The sequence below is a fragment of the Stegostoma tigrinum genome, chromosome 42 (assembly GCF_030684315.1).
Source record: "Stegostoma tigrinum isolate sSteTig4 chromosome 42, sSteTig4.hap1, whole genome shotgun sequence".
Taxonomy (NCBI): Eukaryota; Metazoa; Chordata; class Chondrichthyes; order Orectolobiformes; family Stegostomatidae; genus Stegostoma; species Stegostoma tigrinum.
In genome coordinates, this window is record NC_081395.1 from 11,036,607 (window position 1) to 11,061,013 (window position 24,407).

At 47.4% G+C, this 24,407-nt stretch overlaps 1 protein-coding gene across 1 annotated transcript in view; it reads right to left on the minus strand.

Annotated features, from left to right (window-relative positions):
- The window catches only part of LOC125449251 (glycogen phosphorylase, muscle form), a 79,499-nt gene that overhangs the window by 28,267 nt on the left and 26,825 nt on the right, over window positions 1-24,407 (minus strand). The window contains exons 2-6 of the mRNA XM_059641450.1: window positions 11,287-11,388; window positions 8,839-8,917; window positions 7,416-7,519; window positions 2,509-2,640; window positions 1,473-1,584 (exon numbers count right to left, since the gene is read on the minus strand). Of these exons, the coding sequence (XP_059497433.1) occupies window positions 1,473-1,584; window positions 2,509-2,640; window positions 7,416-7,519; window positions 8,839-8,917; window positions 11,287-11,388 (529 nt within the window). The remainder of the gene's footprint in view (window positions 1-1,472; window positions 1,585-2,508; window positions 2,641-7,415; window positions 7,520-8,838; window positions 8,918-11,286; window positions 11,389-24,407) is intronic.

The following is a 24,407-nucleotide window of genomic DNA, read 5'->3' on the forward strand; positions in this document are numbered from 1 at the left end:
GCAGATGCAGTATACCACATTAGCAGACTAGCAGGGGAACATCTGCTTGATTTGGAAAGTGTTCTTGAGGCCTGGGATGGGGGTTGCGGGGGGGGGGGGGGGGGGTGAAAGGTGTAGGGGCGTACTGTGAGCAGTGTTGGTCCCTTATTTACATTGGAGGTAGTTCAGAGAAGGTTCACGAAGGTGATCGCCGCTATGGAGGGATTCTCTTATGACCAGTGGCTAAACAGGTTGGGGCTATAGTCACCAGAGTTTAGACAAACATGATCTCATTGAAATGGTAAATGCTGTCAAAATGTTACCTCTCATGGGAGGGTCTAAGACCAAAGGACATAGTCTCAGAATAAAGGGATGCCAATTTAAGACTGAGATAAGGGTGAATTTCTTCTCCCAGAGGGTTGAGAGTCTTTGAAAATCCTTGCCACAGAGATCTGTGGAGGCAGAGTCGTTGCGTGTATTTATGGCTGAGATAGATAGATTCTTGATCAGTAGGGGAATTAAAGAGAAGGGACCCAAAAGTGGACATGAGGAATGTGGGATCAACCGGGATCCTATTGAATGGCAAAGCTGGTGGCTTCAGGGGCCAAATGGCCTACCTTATTCTTATTCCACATGGCGTCCACAAGGACAGTGTAGTGGTCACTCTTCTATCATGGACACACATATCTGAGACAGGTAGATTAGTGAGGTGTGGTGAAGAATGTTTTTCCCTTTTATTGGCCCCCTCACCACCAGCTATTGGACTGAGTTTGCAGGAATGTGCCCCTCCGACCATTCAAGTGATCACCAACACAGAGGAACACTGAATAATCAGCTGAGGGGGAGCAGTAGGTGACAATCAGCAGAAGGTTTATTTGCCCTTTTCTGACCTCATGTCATGAGACTTCACGGAGTCAACATTGAGGACTCCGAGAAATTCCTTTCCAACTTTGTCCCACCGGGCCATCACGTCTAGTGGATGTGTCCTAGCAACGGGACAGGACATACACAGGGGTAGTGTCTGGGCTCTGTCATACTCGTGGAATTGTACCTTTCAGTCTCAGGTTGGGCCTGGAGGAGAGGAGGGCGTGGGAGTTAAGGAGGAGTGGGAGTGGTGGTGGGCGGGATGTTGTTTTGTTTTAGATTCCTCAGCCACTGCCTGTGGATCTGGTCAAGGCAGCTGTTTTAGTGGTCACTGCATTGAGTTGAGACAGAGTAGAAGTGGAACCCCGAGCTATTCATAATCAGAGGCTGAGACCCACAGGAATTCCCAGGATGAAGAGGAAGCATAAATAGAAACCAGTCAGGGCTCCCAGTCTGCCCAGAGGGATGGTCAGATCTTCATGGAAAGATAAAGCCGGACACAATAGTAAAGCCCATCACAGTTGAACAGACACTGACAATTTTGGCAGATGGACAGGCTGAGAAGGGTCTCCGTCGCTCTAGCTTTATACACAACTGATCCTCTTATTTAAAAAAAAGGGGCAACTCACAGTCTTCCAGTTTAAACTCATTGGGTGCTTTGGCAGACCACAGTCGCATCGTGTTCACAGTGTTGTTCTTGTAGCCTGGCACTGGGGTGTCATACGGTAAAGCCAGCACAACCTAAACACACAAGGGAAGGATTACAGCACCACAGTGCAGCAAAAATGCATTCCATATAAATGGGACAAGCTTTTCCCATCAAACCTTCCCAGCACAGGAATAGCACAGAATTACATAGAAAATTCCCTCAACACTGTCCCCATTAAAAACTCCAACAGCAAGCACGGTACAAGTTTAGATCCGGAGTAAAGCTTCCTTTCCACTTTCGAGCAAAAAGCAAAGATTCCTCTACTCTTAAATGAGAAGTAAAGCTGCCGCTACTATGTTAATCTGAAAAGTGAAGGTTCCTTTGCTCTTTTAACCTAAAAGTAAATGGAAAGTAAAGCTTCCTCTATGCTATCCTCACCAAACACTCCCAAGGGAGGGACTGCACAGGTTTAAACACAGAGTAAATCTCCCTTTACTCTTTGAAAGTAAAAGTAAAGCTTGCTCTACACTATGCTGTCAAACACTCCCAGGGCAGATACAGAGTAAAGCTTCCTCTACCTTTTAGAATGGAATGTGAAGTTCCCTTTGCACTGTCCCCACTAAATTCTCCCATAATGTACTGACAGAGTGCACTGTCTAAGCTGCCATTTTTCGGCTGGGACATTACACCGAGTTCCCATTTGGCCCCTCAGTTTCGCTTAAAAACATCGTTATTGGAAGAACAGTGGGGTGCAGAGTCAACATCTACTCCATTGTTATCAAAAGAAGAACAGGCTATCTCGCTGTTATTGAGGGGCTTGTTGTGGGATCTCACTCTGCGCAAATTCAGTTTCAACATTAAAACAGTGATAACACTTCAGAGCAAACACTTCGCTGACTATGAACCGTTCTGAGATATCCCACGGCAGAAACACAGGGTCGGCAGCCATTTGGCCCACGCTGGTTCTGCATGGCTCTATCTGCCAGCTTCTCAAGGCTGAGGTCAGCACGCCTTACCTGGGTATCCACCCACTTGACCCCCTCAGAGGTGTGATCCACTCGGCCGTAGAAGTGGACAGGGATGGTGTACTCGGGCCGTGCCTTCTCCCAGGGATTGCCGAACCTCAGCCAGTCATCAGCCTCCTCCACCTGCCAGCAGAGAGAGCAGTTAGAGTAGGGAAGACAAACCCGCCAGTGTTCTGGCAGCAAACAAGGGGCCCCTCCATCGCCAACTCATGCACCACCCACAACACACCAAACAGATCCTACATGCTTCATTCCACTTGCAGCAGTCCCTTTCTCCTGCTCCTCAGGTTAAGGGGGAGAAAGGGCAGGTCGTGCCCATCTGCAGCGCCCCCACCCCAAAACCAACAAAACACATGGACCCAAGACAATAGTATCCACAGGGTGGGTAAGGGCTGCAGTTAGGGCCTTACACCGATTCTCAACCGCTGCTCACTAACTCCACACCGAAGCCGGGCTCGATGATTCAGTTCAGAAGTCACATTGCATTGCTGAAGGGTGGGGGTCAGCACTGAGGGAAGGTGGTACTCCCTGTAAGGTCAGCGCCGAGAGGACACAGGACCCAGCACGGGTCAGCGCCATGGGAAGGAGGAACTGGTCAAAGGTCGGTGTTGAGAAACCACCAAACATGGAGAGAACCTGGGGCTCATCGTGGGTCAAGTACAGAGGGGATGCCAGACAAAGGTCAGTGCCAAGAGAATGCTGCACCACCAAACACTAAAAATTCAGAGGAGCAGAGAGCAAATCTTCCTCTGAAAGCTTCCAAAACACAACAGAGAAAATTCAATAATAGGGACAACCAACTGGAGAAAACTTGCGTCTGTAAACAGAATGGACAGAATTTGTGAGGAGCTATAGCTGTGACATAGGCTGGCTCTCAGTTGCACTTGCCAGCAATTAAATTCACTATGAGCCTATCAGCAGCAAATGTGGAAGTGAAACCATCCACGATAAAGGCAGTCACGAGCAAAGCTGCCAGGGTGGAGAAAGCAGGACCTCAAATAGGGAGGGAGCAACTTTAAAGCTTTAAACAACAGAATACTCAGCCAACTGAGAAGATGGAAACCTTACAATCACTGAGGTACTGAATTCCTTGCAAACAAAATGTGGAATCTCTAACTTCAGGCTGCAGAACTCCAGGAGCCACTATAAATGGGAAATGTAGTGGCTGCTTTTGTAATGAACTCTTTGTGAATTGGCTAATTCAATAACGAAATGTAAATCCTAAACCGAACAAGACTACTATGTTACCACATCTGAATGTCTCAGATACTGGGAATTACACGAGATACAGCGACTACCATAAGGAGCAAATCTGCAACCTTTTCGCTGTGATCTCACCATTTCCCTGCTTGGCGAGTCTAGAACCAGGGTGCACAAGTTAAAAATAAACAGGATGATATTTAGGACTGATGTGAGGAGAAACCTGTTTTTACTCTGAGCGTGTGAGCCTTTAAACTCTCTCCACGGTGGAAAATTCTAATCTTTAAGATTGTTTAAAGGTAGAGTTTGATAATCAGAAATCTATCAGTGATGTACAGGATTACAGGGATGGGTTGAGTAAAAGGCACTGAAGTGTGTGATTAGTGTGATTTTATTTAATAACAAAGTAGGTTGGATGGGCTGAATGGCCTGTTCCCATGTTCCAATGAAATTGGGCTCAGGAAATGCAAGGGCAAGGTAAACTGCTCCTGGGGACACATACACACACATCAAGGGTTAATCATGTGTGGCATTTAATGTGAGTGGACACCGATGGACAGGAAAGCTGGCCTCCTCAGTCACTCGGCCTGGGTCAGTCTTACAGAACAGCAGAGGTGGAGAAGTGCTGCTGTCTGTGAGCTGCCAATGAAGGGACGGATCCTCCCCCTGCTGGTCTAAAGGCTGACAGTGCAAGATATCTGTAACCTGATTGTGTCGCATTGCAGTCACTAAAATCTGACAGTGATGGTGGGGAGGGGAGGAGCGGCAGGGTGAGAAAGGGGTGGAACGGTTCCCCTGGCAACACTGCAGTCACCCGTCCGCGATGTACTGTGGGCTAAGCCAGCAGCCGAAAGGCTTTGCTTCTACAAACTAACAAGGGCAGCTCGCAAAACCCACTGCCCTGTGACACGGCACCTCATAGAACTGTGTGACGGGCACTGAGATAAGCCTGGCTGTGCTGTGGCGATACTGTTCCAAGTCTAACCTGGGATTAGCGGGACAATGATTCAGCCTGGGTGGGTCATTAAATGGATTCAGCAAGTGAAGAGGGAGGTAGTAAATAAAGAGAGTGGAATTAGACTGGGTGAGATTTTAAAAGGGTACAGTGAGTGAGTAGGAGCAGGACACGATTAAGTGTGATATTTGGTATGAGGAGGAGGACAAGATTGTCTTAGGCTGCATGAGATGGGCTGCACAAGGATAGCACAATATTAAAGTGTGTGGGGAGAGAAGAGGAAAGAGGCATTAAACAATAAGATATGAACAGATGTGGGCAGTGAGGAGAAGAGTTGAATTAGATTGTGTCAGGCGAGTAAAGTAAGAATGGATAGTTTGGGGAGAGGCATATTTCTGCAGAGTCTGGCCCTTTCTTTAACTGCAATGAAACTGCTCTGCTCAGAGACAATCCAAATTACAATGGATACAGATCATAAACGCAGCCCAACACACTTGGCACTGGTCACATCAAGGACAAACACTGAAAGGGTTCCTGCTGAGGGTGGACTGCACCATCCAAGAGTCTCCATTGAGTGACTGCCACTCAAGAGTTTGCAATGAGGGAGCACAGTGCCTAAGGGTCTGTGCCACACTGCCCAAGGATTCATGCTGATGTCATTTCCAAATGGGCTATTAAACCCAACGTCTGCCCTCCTGAGTGGACGTAAAAAGACTCCATGTCCACCTCCTGGAAAAAGAGCAGAGGCGAGTGCTCTCGGCCAGGCAGCCAATCAATCCGTACAGCATGGGGGATTCTGCTGTGCATGAGCCAGTATCGGTGTCAGCTACATCACAGCAGTAACTATTAAATACGGTGCTTCAACTGAGAACAGGAATCGCATTTCGCAAGCTGTGTCTGACGGGAGAGACACTAAAGGGTTACATCTCAGAGCAGGCACACTCTTGCCCTGCCAGGGTCCTCAGTTGAGGAGAAAAGGCAAAGGCGACATTTCGGTGAGAGGGGGCTGGGAGGCATCGGTCAGATATTACAGGCGTGGCAGGAGTCCAACATCAACTCAGAGAGCACAAATATCTAGTGTCTGCAGGAGAGATAAGCAGTATCGGATGGTGTGGGAGAGGCACAGCCATCAATATAAGCAGCACCTGTTGTTAGTTCCAGGATTACTGCAGTGACCTTCAGGCCCTGAACGTTCAAACCACTCCCATTTGACCTTTATCAGAGCACTCTAAAGCATGATCAGGGAGGCAAAGGGCGGGTGGGGGAGGGCTGGGAAAATTTCTGCCTCGCCATTCTTCCCTCTGGTTTCCCACTCTCTATTTTGAATCAGATTGGAATTATTCCTCTGCAAATCACCGGCTCCTTAAATTTCCCCTCATGCTCTTGGGGCTAAAATCAGATTTACTGTCAGATAAATGGCACAGAAACAGGCCGTTTGGCCCAATTAGACTAGGCTGATAATTACAGTCCATTCGAACCTTCTTCCTCATCTAAATCTACCAGCTTAATCCTCCATTCTGTTCTCCTTCTTTGTCAAAGATGCCCGTTAAGCATATCCCTATGACAGACCTCAACCACTCCCTGCATTGGTGAGTGCCACTTGCTTACTACTTTCTCAACAAAAAAAAAATTCCCAATTAGACTTCCGGATGACTATCCCATATCAATGACCTCAACCTATGCTCTTCTCCAATCTAAGGAAACAGTCTCTCCCTAACCACACCATCAAACCTCAGCGTTTTTAAAAGAACTGCTGATTCAGGAACTCTGAAATAAAAAGGAGAAAGGTCTGGCAGCATCAGCAGAGAGAGACACAGAGTCAATGTTTTTGCCTCTGGAGAAGCGTCAGACTCAAAATGTTAACTTTATTTCTCTCTCCATAGATGCTACCAGACCTGCTGAGTTTCTCTAGCACTTTGATTTTAAGGAAGTGTTTAAAGTCAGCCTAAGCAGCCTCATTCAGAGGAAGCAAAATGCGCACCTTGTCAACCTTTACCACACATACGGTTTCCAGTATCATCCTTGGAAATCCTTCCAGTAAACGCTACAGTGCCTCTGTGTTCTTTTTATAAAATGGCAACCAGAATTGCAGAGAGTATGGTCTAAGCAAAGTTCATTAAGGTTGGGGATACTGAGCTACCATGTTAGAAAAATAGGAAGATAGAAAATAGCAAGAGTGGGCCATTCAGCCCTTTGAGCCTGCTCTGCCATTCAACAGGATCATGGTTGATCATTCAACTCAATACTCTACGGCCACTTTGCTCTTCCCAAACCCTTTGATCCCTTTCATCCCAAGAACCATACCTAACTCCTTCCAGAAACAGTCAATGTTTTGGCCTCAACCACGTTTTGTGGCAAAGAATTCCAAAGGGTCCCCCACCCTCGAGTGAAGGCATTTCGTCTCACCGCTGGGTCATCAGGAACACCACTCCTGCGTGACTGTATTTAGTCCTGTTAGAATTTTATAGGTTTCTATGAAATCCTCCTCATTCTTCCAAACTGCAATGAATATTATTCCAAACCCATCCTTGATCCCATAACTCATAGCATTCTTCTTTTAGGGGAAAAAGAAAGAGAAGCCTTAAGCTTTGTGGCACTACATTACAAATTCTTGACGGCTTTTGCAATCACTACTTTCTTCATCCACGTCACACCCCACATGACTGAGCATTATACTCTGGGCCTAGGCCCAAAGGCGTCACAATAAGAAACACAGAATAGGAAACAAGGGAAGTTAATTCACCTGCCAGCCACTGGAAATCTTCTGGTTGAAGATGCCAAACTCGTACCGAATGCCGTAACCATAGGCAGCAAGACCCAACGTCGCCATGGAGTCCAGGAAGCATGCTGGACACAAGAGAGTGCGAGTCAGCCATTTTAGAATTGGCAGTGAACATCAGCCATCAGTACCACTTCATTTCAAATTTTGAGGAGTATTTCCCAATTGTAACAATGGCATCTGCTTTTCACACACTGCAATGCGATAGAGGGGCCTGCATCAGTGATTCTCTCCACACACATATACCAATGAAATGGATGTGCGCATCTCCCTTCCTTCTCTCTCTCTCTCTCTCTCTCTCTCTCTCACACACACACACACACACACACAAACACACACACACAAGCACGCGCGTGCGCGAGTCAGAGCTGTGAATACCGCAGTGAGCAACACATCTCCTGACTCCCCAAAGCCTGTTCACAATCTGTAAGACACCAAGTCAGGAGTGTGAGGGAATACCCTCACCATTCAGGACAAGGCAGCCCCCACTTGACTGGCACAACATCAACAAACATCCCACTCCTTCCAACACCAATGCTCAGTTGCAGCAGTGTGTACCATCTACAAGATGCACCACAGCAACTCACTAAAGCTCCTTAGACAGCATCTTCCAAACCTATGACCATATCTGAAAGTAGAAAAGCAGCAGATACATGGGAACACCCCATGTCCCACCGCAGGTTCTTCAAGCCATTCTTCATCCAGACTTGGAAATGTATCAGCTGTTCCTTTACTGAAGGTCGGTCAAAATCTTGGAACTCCCTCCTGAAGGGCATTGTCGGTCTACCTATAGCACACGGGCTGCGATGGTTCAAGAAAGCAGCTCACCACCACCTTCTCAAGGGGCAACTAGGGTCAGGCAATAAATACTGTCACAGCCAGCAATGCCCACATCACATGAATGAATAAAAAAAAGGATAGTGATTGGATAGGAACGAGTGTATCAAAATGTGCACACAAACAGAAACAGGGATACATGTCATACACTCACATGCATGGAACAGTGCTCTATATCCAAAATACTCCCCTTCACCATTATCACCCCCTGAAGGTACTCATTAAGTGCGCTGCCCTGATCAGTTGGAATGTTCACACCGAAAAAATGGGGAAAAAGTCCAATGGACTGCAGTATTGAGACTCTCATCCTCACTGCAGAATTGAGGTAGAGAGCTTGGAAACCCAGCTTGGACAAACTCAAGAGGATGGTGAATCAGGCCCTGAGGGGTAGGGACCAGAATTATTTCTGGATGAGATGTCATTGCAGAGAGAAACTGAACCATGAGCAGTCTGCACACGCAGGGCCACCGAGAGAAATGGGGAGCCCAGCTGAACCAAGGATTGATGAAAGCTGTGGAAATAGGCAGAGTGAGGGGGTGGAGTTGCTCACCAGCTAGCCGGCCTAGACCCCCATTTCCAAGCCCAGCGTCTTCCTCGATCTCTTCCAGTTCTTCCATGTCCAGACCGAGCTGCAGGAGAAAGGCAGAAAAAGAAGAGATAAGCAATTTACCATTCAGCCATGTCAGCCTGACCCCAAAACAGACAGCGGAACTGGGGCTTCAGAAAGCAGGACAGTTCCAGGCTTAACAGGCAATATCAGGTGGATGTACAACAACTGGGCCTGCTTGTCATCACCGGTGCCTCTGACCAGCGAGTAACACCAGCTCAGCATGGATCCACAACACAGGCCACTAGGGGAGAGTGCAATAGATGGGAACGGAAAAAGTACAATTGGAATTGAGGAGTTGGAATCGAAAACAAAATTCTGTGATGCAGAATTTAACATGGGAAGGAGCATGGAAGAATTAAATGGCGGAGGTCACTGTTGAAAGACCCTCAAAGTTAGGTTCCTCTTCTGCCTTATTTGGCATCATCTTTACTGCTGTTCAGAGGGAGATCAAGGCCTGTAATGTGAGAAGGCATTTTGAACAGCTGCAGCTGACTCCTGACAAGTCAGTCAGCCTCCTAAATGTCACAGAGCCTCAGAATACAGCCCATGGCACCAATAGGGCAGACACCCAAATGTCTAGGCCCTGCCAATCCTTGTCACATTGCAATAAAACATGTTAAATTTACTCCCATAATGAAGAGTGCCTGGTGATGGGAATGCAGGCTTCAGAGACACCTCACATATCACAGAGAGACACACACAGGGTCGGAGAGAGAGAGAGAGAGAGAGAGAGAGAGAGACACACACACACAGAGTCAGAGAGAGATAGAGACACACAGAGTCAGAGGGAGCGAGACAGACACAGAGTCAGAGAGAAAGAGAGACAAAGTCAGAGAGAGAGTGCACGCTGTACTTAGGCTAAATTAAGATGGCTAAACCGTTGTTGAAAAGGTACCATGCACCGCCCCCCCACCCCACCTTCTCACATGGGGCTGGGAAAAAGTACCACAAGCCCTCAATAGCCACACTTGTTACGTAACACCAAAGGAAGGAGCTCTTGTGGTTAGTGGTTATTTTCCTGCCTCTGAGGCCTGGGTTTAAGACTAATCCGCTCCAAAGAGAGAGGTGTGATTGGATTACAGAGGGGAGGTGGTTGACAGCACTGTAATGTCTTTGGGCTAGCAATACAGAACCACAGGCCAACACTTAGAACATGGGTACGAATCCCAGCACAGCAGATGGCAAAATGTAAACTCAATAGATTCTGGAATAAAAGTGCTGGCCTAACGGTGACCATCTAATCACTGTCACTTCTTGTAAACACCTATCTGGCTCACTAGTGCCCCTTCAGGGAACTGGATCTGCTGTCCTTTCACACTCTAGTCCAGTTCAGACCCACAGCAATGTGCTTGATTCATAATCTGGGCAACTGGGAATAGATCATAAATTCTGGACCAGCCAGCGATGCCCACATCCCAAGAATGAACAGGAGTCCAGTAACAGGGACCGCTGTTGCACTCACTCTATCTTGGGCACAATGGGGTAGAATATTCTCTGTTACAACCGTACCCTGGCTGGGAACAGATTTTGGTCAACGTGGCATGCAGTCAACTTCTACTAACTTGTCCCAGGACATGCAGAGAGATTCTCGAGGGATCAACAGGGAAGGATGTCTCCTCTGGCCTACAATCAGGGAATACCATTTCTGAATATGGGAAGGCCATTTATGTTGGACATGAGAAGGGACATTGAGCATGGTCAAGACAAAAGTCAACAGGACTCAGATGTCAGAAGGATGTGAGGGACAGTGTGGGAAATTAGAATTGAGGTAGGAGATAAGCTGTAAATGGCAAAGCAGGCCTGAGGGTTAGAATGACCTACCCCTGTATCCAGTCGTAACACATTTTCTCAGGGATTCTCTGAGCAAAGCTGGGCAGCGGATCACCTCACAAGGTCTCGCCAGGTTCCTGGCAGGTCATGGCCCTGAGAACCCCTGCTGAAAGGTGGCAATATACAGATGAGGGGAGGGGAGGAGGGGAGGGGGGAGAGCATTGTGTGAGTGTGAGATGTGGAAGCAGGTACATCGAACATCCTGCTGCTACTAAGAATGGGGACTCAGACAATATGGAGAATCCACAAGAACCGATGGAGCATATTCGGACATGACTTTCAAAATGGAAGGGGAAAACATGTAGGGCAATAGACAAAACAGAGCAAGTGGGAAATTAAGAGAGCAGGATTAGTTGGATAGTTCTGTGGTGTACAACGCAGATCGAGGGCCAGTTTTTGAAGTGAATTTGCTTGAAGGGTAGGACATGGATAATCTGTCAAACCACCAGGGATATTGGAAGATGATGCCATGGAGAGTCAACACATTGCAATGTCACATATGGAGGGAGACAGGGTGGGGAAGAATGTTACGATTACCTAACTCCCAGGCCTCTTTACCTGATAGATGGCTTCATCACAGGCATTCTGGAGTCCCAGGTTCACCATCGTGTTCTGCAGTGTGCGACCCATGTAAAACTCCAGGGACAGGTAATAAATACGCTGTGGAAGACAGAAAGAGAACAGAAGTAACTTGAGTGATCAAGGCAAACAAAGAATGGGAAACATAGAACAGGCTAACAAAGAGGATGGAAAATCCTCTGGATCAGGGGCTGAGACGTTTACATTACAAGAACCAGCTGCATAAACTACAATTGCACGAAAAAAGAAGAGTGATCTAATCAAGATTTTTTAATTCACTCATGGGACATGAGCACTGTTGGCTGGCCAACATTTATTGCCTATCCTTAGGTGCCCTTGAGAAGCTGGTGGTGAGCTGCTTTCTTGAACTGCTGCAGTTCACATGCTGTAGGGACACCCTCAGTGCTGCTTGGGAGGGAATTTCAGGATTATTATCCAGTGACAGTGAGGGTGAAGGGTTGTTGATATATTTCCAAATCAGGATGGTGAGTGGCTTGGATGTGCCCATGTATCTGCTCCCCTTGTCCTTCCAGATGAAAGTGTTCATAGGTTTGGAAGGTGCTGTCTGAGGATTCTTGGTGAACTGCTGCAGTGCACTTCCTCCAGCACCGATGCTTAGTAGCAGCTCAGCATCTTGCAGATGGTACACACTTCTGCTACTGAGCATCGGTGGTGGAGCAAGTAAATACTTAGGGACATGGTGACAATCAAGCAGGCTACTTTGCCTAGGATGGTGTTAAGCTTCTTGAGTGTTTTCGGAGCTGCACCCATCCAGGGAAAGTGGGGAGTATTCTATCACACTCCTGACTTGTGCCTTGTGGACAAGCTTTGGGAAGTTATGCACCACAGTATTCCCAGCCTCTGACCTGCTGTTGGAGCCATTGTGTTTACATGGTGAGTCCAATCGAGTTTCTGGTTTAAGATGATTAAGGGGCTTGATAGAGGGGTCGAGAGAGAAACTATTTTCTCTGGTTGGAGGCATGGGCCCTCCTGTGGTGCAGAGATAGCATCCCTACCCCTGGACCAACAGAGTGGTTCAAGTCCTACCTGTTCCACAAGTCTACAATAACCTCACTGAACAGGTCAATTAGAAAAATAGGTTAAATTTTTGTTTTAAAATTCACATTAATCCAGTGGGGGGGGGAAAACAACATCAAGTTACCAAATGAGAATTTCAAAACTAAAAGTTGTTAGATTTTTGAATGGATTAAAGGTTACGGGATGGAAACAGGTAGTTTTGTGTTAAGTTACAAATTGATTGGCAGAATAAGCTGAACGCTCTGTTTCTGCTCTGATAGCTCAGCTCCTTTCCGGACAGCCCAAGTGACTGAATACAGAACCGGCCTACCAGGATACCATATCTGCTGAGGAGGAAATTGCCCTCTGTAATCATAGGGGGCTGATCGGGTCTCTTCGGCCCGGAATGCAGATAACCTGCAGAGCTGGTATTCCACAAATATACTTCCCTAAGCAGAACGTCATGATTCACTGGTGAGTTAGGAGCTCACTCAAAGAAAGAGACAGACAGATGTGTCAGGGAAGGGTGGTGGGTGGGGTGGGTTCAGGCAGGCAGAGACAGACACAGAGAGATCCCCGCAGTCTCTCCACCCACAAATGCTTTTCAGTATTATACAGTGACAGACCTGTCCCCGCCAGTACTGTACCCCAGTGTTATACAGTGACAGACCTGTCCCCACTGGTACTGTACCCCAGTGTTATACAGTGACAGACCTGTCCCCGCCAGTACTGTACCCCAGTGTTATACAGTGACAGACCTGTCCCCACCGGTACTGTACCCCAGTGTTATACAGTGACAGGCCTGTCCCCACCAGTACTGTACCCCACTGTTATACAGTGACAGACCTGTCCCCACCGGTACGGTATCCCAGTGTTATACAGTGACAGACCTGTCCCCACCGGTACGGTATCCCAGTGTTATACAGTGACAGACCTGTCCCCACCGGTACTGTACCCCACTGTTATACAGTGACAGACCTGTCCCCACCGGTACGGTATCCCAGTGTTATACAGTGACAGACCTGTCCCCACCGGTACTGTACCCCACTGTTATACAGTGACAGACCTGTCCCCACCGGTACGGTATCCCAGTGTTATACAGTGACAGACCTGTCCCCACCGGTACTGTACCCCAGTGTTATACAGTGACAGGCCTGTCCCCACCGGTACTGTACCCCACTGTTATACAGTGACAGACCTGTCCCCACCGGTACGGTATCCCAGTGTTATACAGTGACAGACCTGTCCCCACCGGTACTGTACCCCAGTGTTATACAGTGACAGACCTGTCCCCACCAGTACTGTACCCCAGTGTTATACAGTGACAGACCTGTCCCCACCGGTACTGTACCCCAGTGTTATACAGTGACAGACCTGTCCCCACCGGTACTGTACCCCAGTGTTATACAGAGACAGACCTGTCCCCACCGGTACTGTACCCCAGTGTTATACAGTGACAGACCTGTCCCCACCGGTACTGTACCCCAGTGTTATACAGTGACAGACCTGACCCCCACCGGTACTGTACCCCAGTGTTATACAGTGACAGGCCTGTCCCCACCAGTACTGTACCCCACTGTTATACAGTGACAGACCAGTACAAGGAATCTAGGAACAGAATGCTGGTGAATGTTTATTGTCATTTTCCCTCGTGGTGCTTAGTGATCAACAAGTGGGATAATTTGCATAGGATTTGTAATATCAAGTTGAAGTTGTACATTGGGCTCAAGTAACACAACTTATTGAGCACGGTTGCTATAGAAATTTTCCATCTGTCCCTTACAGTTGTAATGCCTTGGAGCTTTGCACATGATGTAATACTTCACATGCTCAGACGGCCAAACAACTGGTGTGTTTCATTTGGGATACAGGCATCTGTTGGGCAAACTTTGTATGGATGCTACTGGTTTGTTAATCATCTGGAAGATTGAGAGTGCAATACATATGAAACTCCACTAATTTAGGCAATCTTGATGTGCTCAGCCTACAGACCAGCAAATTACCTTTGTATTGGAAAACAGCAGTCCAGCTCAAATACTCAACACTCTTTGCGGGAAAGGCACTTAAGTTGGAAAAAAAAACTTGGTATTTCACTGCGTTAACCCCTAAAGGTTTCAGAGCAAAAAAAAGGTTGTTCATTCAGCCCATTCAGCGCACACTAGCTCTGCCCAGCAATGCTGCTCTATCCCAATGGTCCTACGAGTTTATTTCTCCTGACAGTGTGGGAGTACAGAACCAGGGGTCACAGTCTAAGGATTACAGGGTAGGCCATTCAGAACTGAGAGGAGGAGACATGTCTTCAACCAGTCTTGGGATTCACTATCATGGAAAGTGGTTGAGGTCAACACCTGATGAGTTTTCAAGGAGGTGGTAGATTTTGCTCTAGTTGCTAAAGAGGTCAAGGGATATTATGTGGCGGTAGAGGCAGGGCATGAAAAATCAGCAGCAGATGCTCAGCAAGTAAGTGCCGACAGGTCTGTGGTGTCCTGCACATGGAGGGTGACCTGTACCACATAGATGGAAACATTTTCAGGCAACTTTTAACCAACAGCCACGTGAGGAGGTGTTGGGGACAGGCAACGAAAAGCTCAGTCAATGAGGTCAGTCTTAAAGGGCACCTTAAAAGACCAAAGAACAGTTCAGCACAGAAACAGGCCCTCTGGCCAACCAAGACTGTGCCCAACATGATGCCTTTCTAAACTAAAGACTCTTAATCTCCAGGCAGTCTATATCCCTTTATCTCCTGCCTCTTCAGTTAGCTGTCAAGGTACCTCTTAACTGTTGCTATTATATCTACTCCCATCACCTCCTCTGGAAACATGTTCCTACCACCCTCTGTGTAAAAAAACTTGCCTCTCACATCTCCTTTAAACTTTCCCCCTTTTACGTTAAACCTATGTCTCCTGGTAATTGATATTTCTACCATGAGAAAAAGGCTCAACTATCCATTCTATCTAATAGTTTTGTAAGTTTCCATCAGATCGTCCCTCATTCTTCAGCAGACATAAACAATCAAGTTTGTCCAATCTCTTCTCACAAATAATTCCCTCCAAACCAAGCAACATCCTGGCAAACTGTTTCTGTACCCTCTCCAAAGCCTCCACATCCTTCTGTTAGTATGGCAACCAGAAAATTACACGATATTCCAAATGTGGCCTTACTAAAGTTCTATACAGCTGCATTGTGACTTGCCAATTTTCACACTATTTCCTGAGCGACGAAGGCAAACTAACCATATTACCTTCTTGACCACTTTATCCATTTGTGCTGCCACTTTCAGGGGACTGTCAGTCTGTACATCTAAATCCCTCTATGTTGGCACTAGTAAGGATTCTGCCATTTACTGTACACTGCCCTCCTGCGTTAGACCTTCCAAAATGCATCACCTCACATTTGTTCAGACTAAACTCTGCGACATCTCCACCCAAGTCTCCAGCCTATCTACATCTTGCTGTATCCTCTAGCAATCCTCCTCATTATCCACAGCTCCACCGTCTTGGTGTCATCCGTAAATTTACTAATCAGACTACCTACATTCTTCTTCAAACTATTTATTTTTAAATACCAACCCCAACCTCACGATCAAACCCACAGACAAGGGTGGCGCAGTGGTAGTATGGCGCACTGACCTCTACATCGCCGAGGCCAGACGCCAACTCTCCGACACCACCTCCTACCGCCTCCTCGATCATGACCCCACACCCGAGCACCAAACCATCATCTCCAACACCATTCATGACCTCATCACCTCAGGGGACCTCCCACCCACAGCCTCCAACCTCATTGTTCCCCAACCCCGCACGGCCCGTTTCTATCTCCTTCCCAAAATCCACAAACCTGCCTGCCCTGGTCGACCCATCGTCTCAGCCTGCTCCTGCCCCACCAAACTCATCTCCACCTATCTGGACTCCATTTTCTCCCCTTTGGTCCAGGAACTCCCCACCTACGTCCGTGACACCACCCATGCCCTCCACCTCCTCCAGGACTTCCAATTCCCTGGCCCCCAACACCTCATATTCACCATGGACGTCCAGTCCCTGTACACCTGCATTCCGCATGGAGATGGCCTCAAGGCCCTCCGCTTCTTCCTGTCCCGCAGGCCCGACCAGGCCCCCTCCACCGACACTCTCATCCGCCTAGCTGAACTCGTCCTCACACTAAACAACTTCTCTTTTGACTCCTCCCACTTCCTACAGACTAAGGGGGTGGCCATGGGCACCCGCATGGGCCCCAGCTATGCCTGCCTCTTTGTAGGTTACGTGGAACAGTCCCTCTTCCGCACCTACACAGGCCCCAAACCCCACCTCTTCCTCCGGTACATTGATGACTGTATCGGCGCCGCCTCTTGCTCCCCAGAGGAGCTCGAACAGTTCATCCACTTCACCAACACCTTCCACCCCAACCTTCAGTTCACCTGGGCCATCTCCAGCACATCCCTCACCTTCCTGGACCTCTCAGTCTCCATCTCAGGCAACCAGCTTGTAACTGATGTCCATTTCAAGCCCACCGACTCCCACAGCTACCTAGAATACACCTCCTCCCACCCACCCTCCTGCAAAAATTCCATCCCCTATTCCCAATTCCTCCGCCTCCGCCGCATCTGCTCCCACGATAAGACATTCCACTCCTGCACATCCCAGATGTCCAAGTTCTTTAAGGACCGCAACTTTCCCCCACAGTGATCGAGAACGCCCTTGACCGTGTCTCCCGCATTTCCCGCGACACATCCCTCACACCCCGCCCCCGCCACAACCGCCCCAAGAGGATCCCCCTCGTTCTCACACACCACCCTACCAACCTCCGGATACAACGCATTATCCTCCGACACTTCCGCCATTTACAATCCGACCCCACCACCCAAGATATTTTTCCATCCCCTCCCCTGTCTGCTTTCCGGAGAGACCACTCTCTCCGTGACTCCCTTGTTCGCTCCACACTGCCCTCCAACCCCACCACACCCGGCACCTTCCCCTGCAACCGCAGGAAATGCTACACTTGTCCCCACACCTCCTCCCTCACCCCTATCCCAGGCCCCAAGATGACATTCCACATTAAGCAGAGGTTCACCTGCACATCTGCCAATGTGGTATACTGCATCCACTGTACCCGGTGCGGCTTCCTCTACATTGGGGAAACCAAGCGGAGGCTTGGGGACCGCTTTGCAGAACACCTCCGCTCAGTTCGCAACAAACAACTGCACCTCCCAGTCGCAAACCATTTCCACTCCCCCTCCCATTCTCTTGATGGCATGTCCATCATGGGCCTCCTGCACTGCCACAATGATGCCACCCGAAGGTTGCAGGAACAGCAACTCATATTCCGCCTGGGAACCCTGCAGCCATATGGTATCAATGTGGACTTCACCAGTTTCAAAATCTCCCCTTCCCCCACTGCATCCCTAAACCAGCCCAGTTCATCCCCTCCCCCCACTGCACCACACAACCAGCCCAGCTCTTCCCCTCCACCCACTGCATCCCAAAACCAGTCCAACCTGTCTCTGCCTCCCTAACCGGTTCTTCCTCTCACCCATCCCTTCCTCCCACCCCAAGCCGCACCCCCAGCTACCTACTAACCTCATCCCACCTCCTTGACCTGTCCGTCTTCCCTGGACTGACCTATCCCCTCCCTACCTTCCCACCTACACTCTCTCCACCTATCTTCTTTACTCTCCATCTTCGGTCCGCCTCCCCCTCTCTCCCTATTTATTCCAGTTCCCTCCCCCCATCCCCCTCTCTGATGAAGGGTCTAGGCCCGAAACGTCAGCTTTTGTGCTCCTGAGATGCTGCTTGGCCTGCTGTGTTCATCCAGCCTCACATTTTATTATCTTGGAATCTCCAGCATCTGCAGTTCCCATTATCTCTGATACTATTTTTAAATACGTGTGTGTACGTATGTACGTACATAATATATATTATGACAACAGGGGTCCCAGCACTGAGCCCTGTAAAATACTATGTGGTCACAGATCTCTAGTCAGAAAAACACCCTTCCACACTTAATCTGCCTTCTATGATTAAGCCCATCACCTTCCATCTTGCCAGCTCACTGTGGATCCAATGTGACTGAATGTGAATGTACAAGGCATGATTAGCAAGTTTGCAGAGGATACAAAATCAGGAGATATCACTGTTAGTGAGGAAGGTTATCAAAAATTACAGATGGATCTTGATCAGATGGGGAAGTGGGCTAAGAATTGGCAAATGCTATTCAATGCAGATAAGTGTGAGGTGATGCACTTTGGAAAGTCAAACCAAGGTAGGACTTATACAGTAAATGGTAGGGTCCTGAGGAGTGCTGTGAAACAGAGGGATCTAGGAGTGCAAGTCCACAGTTCGTCGAAAGCTGTGTCACAGGTAGACAGGGTGTTGAAGAAGACATCTAAAATGCAGTCGAGGCATTGAGTACAGGAGTTGTAACATTCTGTTACATTTGTATGAGTCATTGGTGAGGCTGCACATGGAGTATTGTGTACACTTTTGGTCACCCTATTATAGGAAAGACATAGTTAAACTGGAGTGTGTGCAAAGATGATTTAGGAAGATACTGCCAGGACTAGTAGGCTTGAGTAATAGGGAGAGGTTGGCAAGGATAGGACTTTATTCCTTAGAACTTAGGAGAATGAGGAGCGACGTTATTGAGGTGTATAAAAATCTTCAGGGGCATCGATAGGACGAATGCATATAGACTTTTTCCCAGGGACAGGGAATTGAAAACTAAGGTGAGAGGGGCAAGATTTAAGGACCTGAGGGGTAACTTCTTCATACAGAAAGTGGTGCGTATATGGAATGGGCTGCTAGAGAAAGTGGTTGAGGCAGGTACAATGGCAACTTTAAAAAGCATCTGAATAGTTGTATGAAGAAGGGCCTAGGCCTGAAGAATCAGCTTTCCTGCTCCTCTGATGCTGCTTGGCCTGCTGTGTTCATCCAGCTCTACACCCTATTATCTTGGATAGGTACATGGATGGGAAGGGGTTAGAGGGATATGGACCAAATGCAGACAACTGGAACTAACTGAGTGGGCACCATGGTTAGCATGGACCAATTTGGGCTGAAAGGCCTGTTTCTATGCTGTATTACTCTATGACTCTATGACTTCACCTTTTATATTAGCCTGCCATGATGGCCTTGCTAAAATCCATAAAGACAACATCCACCACCCTCTCCTTAATCGTCTTTATCACTTCCTTAAAAAAACTTAAACTTACAAACTTAAATTTCCAAAAAAGAGGCGAGACAAAGAAAGCAAGAGAGAAAGAGAGTGGGAGAGACAGACTGAGAGATAATAGGCGGGTAGGGGGAGAGCAAGCAAGATATTGGGAAAGAGAAAATGAACGAGACAAAAGGGACAGCGAGGGTTAGAGCAGGAGCTGAATACATAGCCACCAATGCTGGAGTAATGTGAATTACAAAACAGGCAAAACCAAAATCTCGGATGAGGTTACAGTGATGGGCACAGAGAAGAAAGCACTACTCTCGCTGCTTAGTGTCCATTTATTGATAGTCCTGTGAGCACATAGGTTTGCTGCATTGTCACTCCAAGGTTCCAAATCTCCCATTCTACACTGTTCCTCCTCCACTGCTCTGAATCCTTGGTATTTAAAGTAAACCTTAAACTCCCTATACAAATCATTTCATTTCATCTTATCAGAACAGATTAGGTCTACCCAATCTCCTTTGTTCACATTCTAAACATCATCACCAGCTTATTTTTCAATTAAACCCAAGGTGGTCTCTGCTCATTCAATTTGAGAATGGGGCCCAATTGCAAAGTTGCCATTGACCAAACAATGAACTGGACCTGCTATATAAATTCTGTGGCTACAAGAACAGGTCAGAGGCAAGGAATCCCTCAGGAAGTGACTCCTCTACTCATTGGCCAAAGCTGGTTGACAACTGACAAAGGCACATGCAAGGACTGTGATAGAATACTCCTTGCTTGCCTGGGTGTGTGCACCTCCAGCAACACTCAAGAAGCTCAACACAGAAAAATACTTGATTGATTTCCTATTCCCCATCTTCAACATTCAGTCCCTCTAGCACCAACACTCAGTAGCAACAGTGTGTACCATTTCCAAGATGAACTGCAGAAATTAAAGGCTTCTTAGACAGCACCTTCCAAAGCCATGACCACTTCCAGTTGGAAGGACAAGGGCAGCACAAGCTTGGGAACACCAGCCCTGCAAGTTCCTCTTCAAACCACGCACCCTCTTGATTTGGGAATATATTAGTCATTTCTTCAGTGTTGCTGGGTCAAAATCCTGGAACTCCCTCTCCAAGGGCCCTGTAGGCCTACCTACAGCACACAGGTCATAGCAGTTCAAGGCAACAGCTCCCCATTCAACTTATTAATGCTGTCCTATGACACAGTCAGATCATGGCTGATCCACGACACCACTTTTATGAAGTTTACCCAAACAATTTTATTAATTGCTTTTTATATGATCTTCCAGTCTGAACGACTTTTTTTGGAGTTGGTGGAGGTAGAAGAGTTCCAGATTTCTTCAGCGCTTTCTAGGAGCGGTTTCCTAACACCCTCCTGACAGCCGAGTTGTCATTTTAATTTCTATCACCCACACCTACCCTCTAACCATCCCCACGTAGATTCCGGACTGTTCCCCTCCAAATCACAGGAGAAAGTCTCTCTCTTTGTTATGAACCTCTCAACCGGACAGAGACACCGAGATGTGTGTGAGAGTGAGGAGAGACTTCATGACACCTGTCATTACATTGATGTCATTCTGAGAGAGAGAGACAATCCGAGACAAACTTCAGGCTCCTCTCCTTCTGGGTGTCAAATCTACACCAATCTGTGTCTCTCAGTGCCACCGCATGCACCCTCCCCCCAACCTCTCTTTCAGGGAGATATCTGTACACTGACTGCTGTCTCTTAGTCCCCTCCCAAGGTGTTATCTGTACACCAACTGGGAACGGTCAGCGCACAGGCATCTCCCAAAGAAACAGGTGACTGATAGGGCAATGAGAGATACCAATCTCTTAGGGAGGTACCTGCACACTGCCTAGTATTTCTCAGGTTTGTTCTTGTTCAGGGATATGTGTGTACAGGCTACTATCTCTTATGGCCCTCTCTCTCTCTCTCAGATGTCTGTGCACTGACTGCTATCTCCTTCCTGTCCAAAGGGTAACAGATTCTAACAGAGTTTGTACCAGACTGGTCAGGGAAGCTTAACATGGTGGACAACATTAAATTGGTGATTCCAAGAGCAGGTGGGAATAGAAAACATGTTGAGGGAGTTATAACCCCTGCCTTGTCTTTAACAGAAGTGCAGATCTAGCATTAGATCCAGAAGACACTGATAAAACGGAAACTCAACTCCAGAGCAAGCTGCTTTTCACAAGGCCGTCATGGGAAATAAAATCTATAATAGTTATGGTATTTGCCCATCCCATATTATTTCAGCTTAGAGAAGACAGGCGGTTAAGGTACCTGTCATCAGGCCAGTATGCCGGAGGACTTGGTTGGTTTCTGCATTCCACTCAGACAACAGATAGCCCCAGTTGAGGGAAGATCTGACCACAAGGTCGATAAGGCAAGGTCAGAGTGTGGTTTCAGTAATCCACGAGAAATCCAGTCCCTTTGGAGGGTGGAAAGCAGCAACAAGCAGGGTCCTGGTCCTGTTGGATGACTGCCGTAGGAACAACAGAGAAAGCACCATTTCGTTTCTAACATCAGTTGCGGTTCCACCCTTCAGTTAAACAGTGAACTCAACTTATCCACAGGATGGCAAAGCACATAGCAGTGACCTTTCGGAGGAGAAAGTCATGCTGTACCCACTCACTATTCTGATAGGGAAGCTACTGAAGTTCAGGATTGCCATGTCTTTGGACGGTCACAAGGCTCCTGGAGACGACGTGGAAAGAGAAAGACAGAATAGTCTCAGGAATGAGGGACTTTAGCAACAAGGCCAAATTGAAGAAACTGGAGTCACTCTCCCTGGGCTTAAGGAGATGGAGGGATACAACGATGACAGGTTTGGAAAGGAAAAACTGGCCCCAGTGGCTGGTGGCACTTGGGTTCAGAGAATTAGGGTTTTAGGTATAGGATGAAGGGTAAATGAGAGGAAGAACTTTTTTTTTTGAAAAAACAACCACACACACACCCAGGAGCAATAAAAGGCAGAACCCACTGTCCATGAGGGCAGTGGAAGCAGAGATGACGAGTGATTTCATAAGAGAACTTGATGGACACCCAGGTCCCACTGCACACTCCTGTCTCCCAATTTACAGCCGTTCAGGTAGTAATCTGCCTTCTTGTTTTTGCTTCCAGGGTGAATAACCTCACATTTATCCAAATTATACTGCATCTGCCATTGATCTGCCCACTCACCCAAACTGCTGGAAGATTTCTGCATCCTTGTCACAGTTCACTCCCCCCAATCACCTTGATACCATCTGTAAACTTGGAGATGTAACATTTTGTTCCCTCATCCAAATCATTAACACGTTGTAAATAGCTGGTGTCCCAGCACCGATCCCTGTTGCACCCCACTAGTTACTGCCTGTCAATTTGAAAAGGACCCATTAAATCCTACTTTCTGCTTCCTCTCTGCCAACCAGTTTAATTGTGACACCACTTTCAAGGAACTAAGTACCTGCACCTCCAGGTCTCCTTCTGTTCGACAACACTCTCCGGGGCCCTACTGTGTCTTACCGAAATGCAACACCATACACTTATCTAAATTAAATTCCATCTGCCATTCAACGGCCCACTGGCCCAGTTGATCAAGATCCACTGTAGTCTCAGATAACCTCCTTCACTGTCCACTTTACCACCAATTTTGGTTAGTAAGTTTGCACATGACACCATTCATCCTATTCTCATCCAAATCATTTATATGAAAGACAAACAAGAGTGGACCCAGCAGCAAACTCCGCAGGACTCCACTGGTCGCAGGCCTCCAATCTGACCAACGTTTACCACCACTCTCAGTCTCCTACTGTCCAGCCAATTTTGTATCCAAAAATACATTTATCCATTAATTGAATCTTAAAAAGCTCCAGCTGCCAAGGGGAGATTTGAACTCAAATCTCTCGAGCTTTAGTCATGTCCTTGGTATTATGAAAACCAAAAGAACTGGGGATGCTGTAAATCAGGAACAAAAACAAAGTTGCTGGAAAAGCTCAGCACGTCTGGCAGCATCTGTGAAGGAGAAAACAGAGTTAACATTTCGGGTCCAGTGACCCTTCCTCAGAACAAGGAAGTGTCATCAGACCCAAAATGTTAACTCTGTTTTCTCCTTCATAGATGCTGCCAGACCTGCTGAGCTTTTCCAGCAACTTTGTTTTTATTCCTATGTATTATGAGTCCAGTTAAATTCATGTTCCATTATGCTGCTGTATCGTTACAAGGGCCAGCTGGGGATCTGAGGAGTAAGGTGCATTCAGTACTGAATAAATACTTTCTATCTGAATTAAACAAGAAAGCAGATGTTACCCAGGAGGACACTCAGTCAGGAAAAGGATTGGAAATTGATGTGGGGGAGCTATTGAAGAAGCTGGTGGTATTTCAAGCTGATAAATTTCTGGACCAGATGAGATGCATCCGAGGATACTGAAGGAAGTGACAGTGGACACTGGAGGGACATTAGCCAGAATTGTACAGTATTAGATATAAGGTGGTGCTAGACTACTGGAGAATTACAAACAATTATACACTTAGCTCAAGTAGGTTGAAGAGTGCCACGCTATCAGAAGGACTATCTTTTGGACGGGTTGTTAAAATGAACCTACCTGCCTTCTCAGCTGGATGAGAAAGATCCCACAGCCACTACTGGAAGAACAGCACTGGCTGGGAGCTTTCTCCCCAGGATCCTGCTTGATAGCTATTCTTTAATCATTGGATCAAAATCTTACACATTCTGCTGCCTCAGGAAAGCAACCAACATAATTAAAGCTCCCTCCCACGCCAGTTATACTCTCTTCCATCAGGCAGAAGATGTAAACGTTTGTATACACATACAAAAAGATACAATAACACCTTCTTCCCCCGTGCTATCAGGCATTTGAATGGATGTCTTAAATGCTAATTCTGATCTATCTCTCTCAGCACCTTCTCCGCAGCTCTAA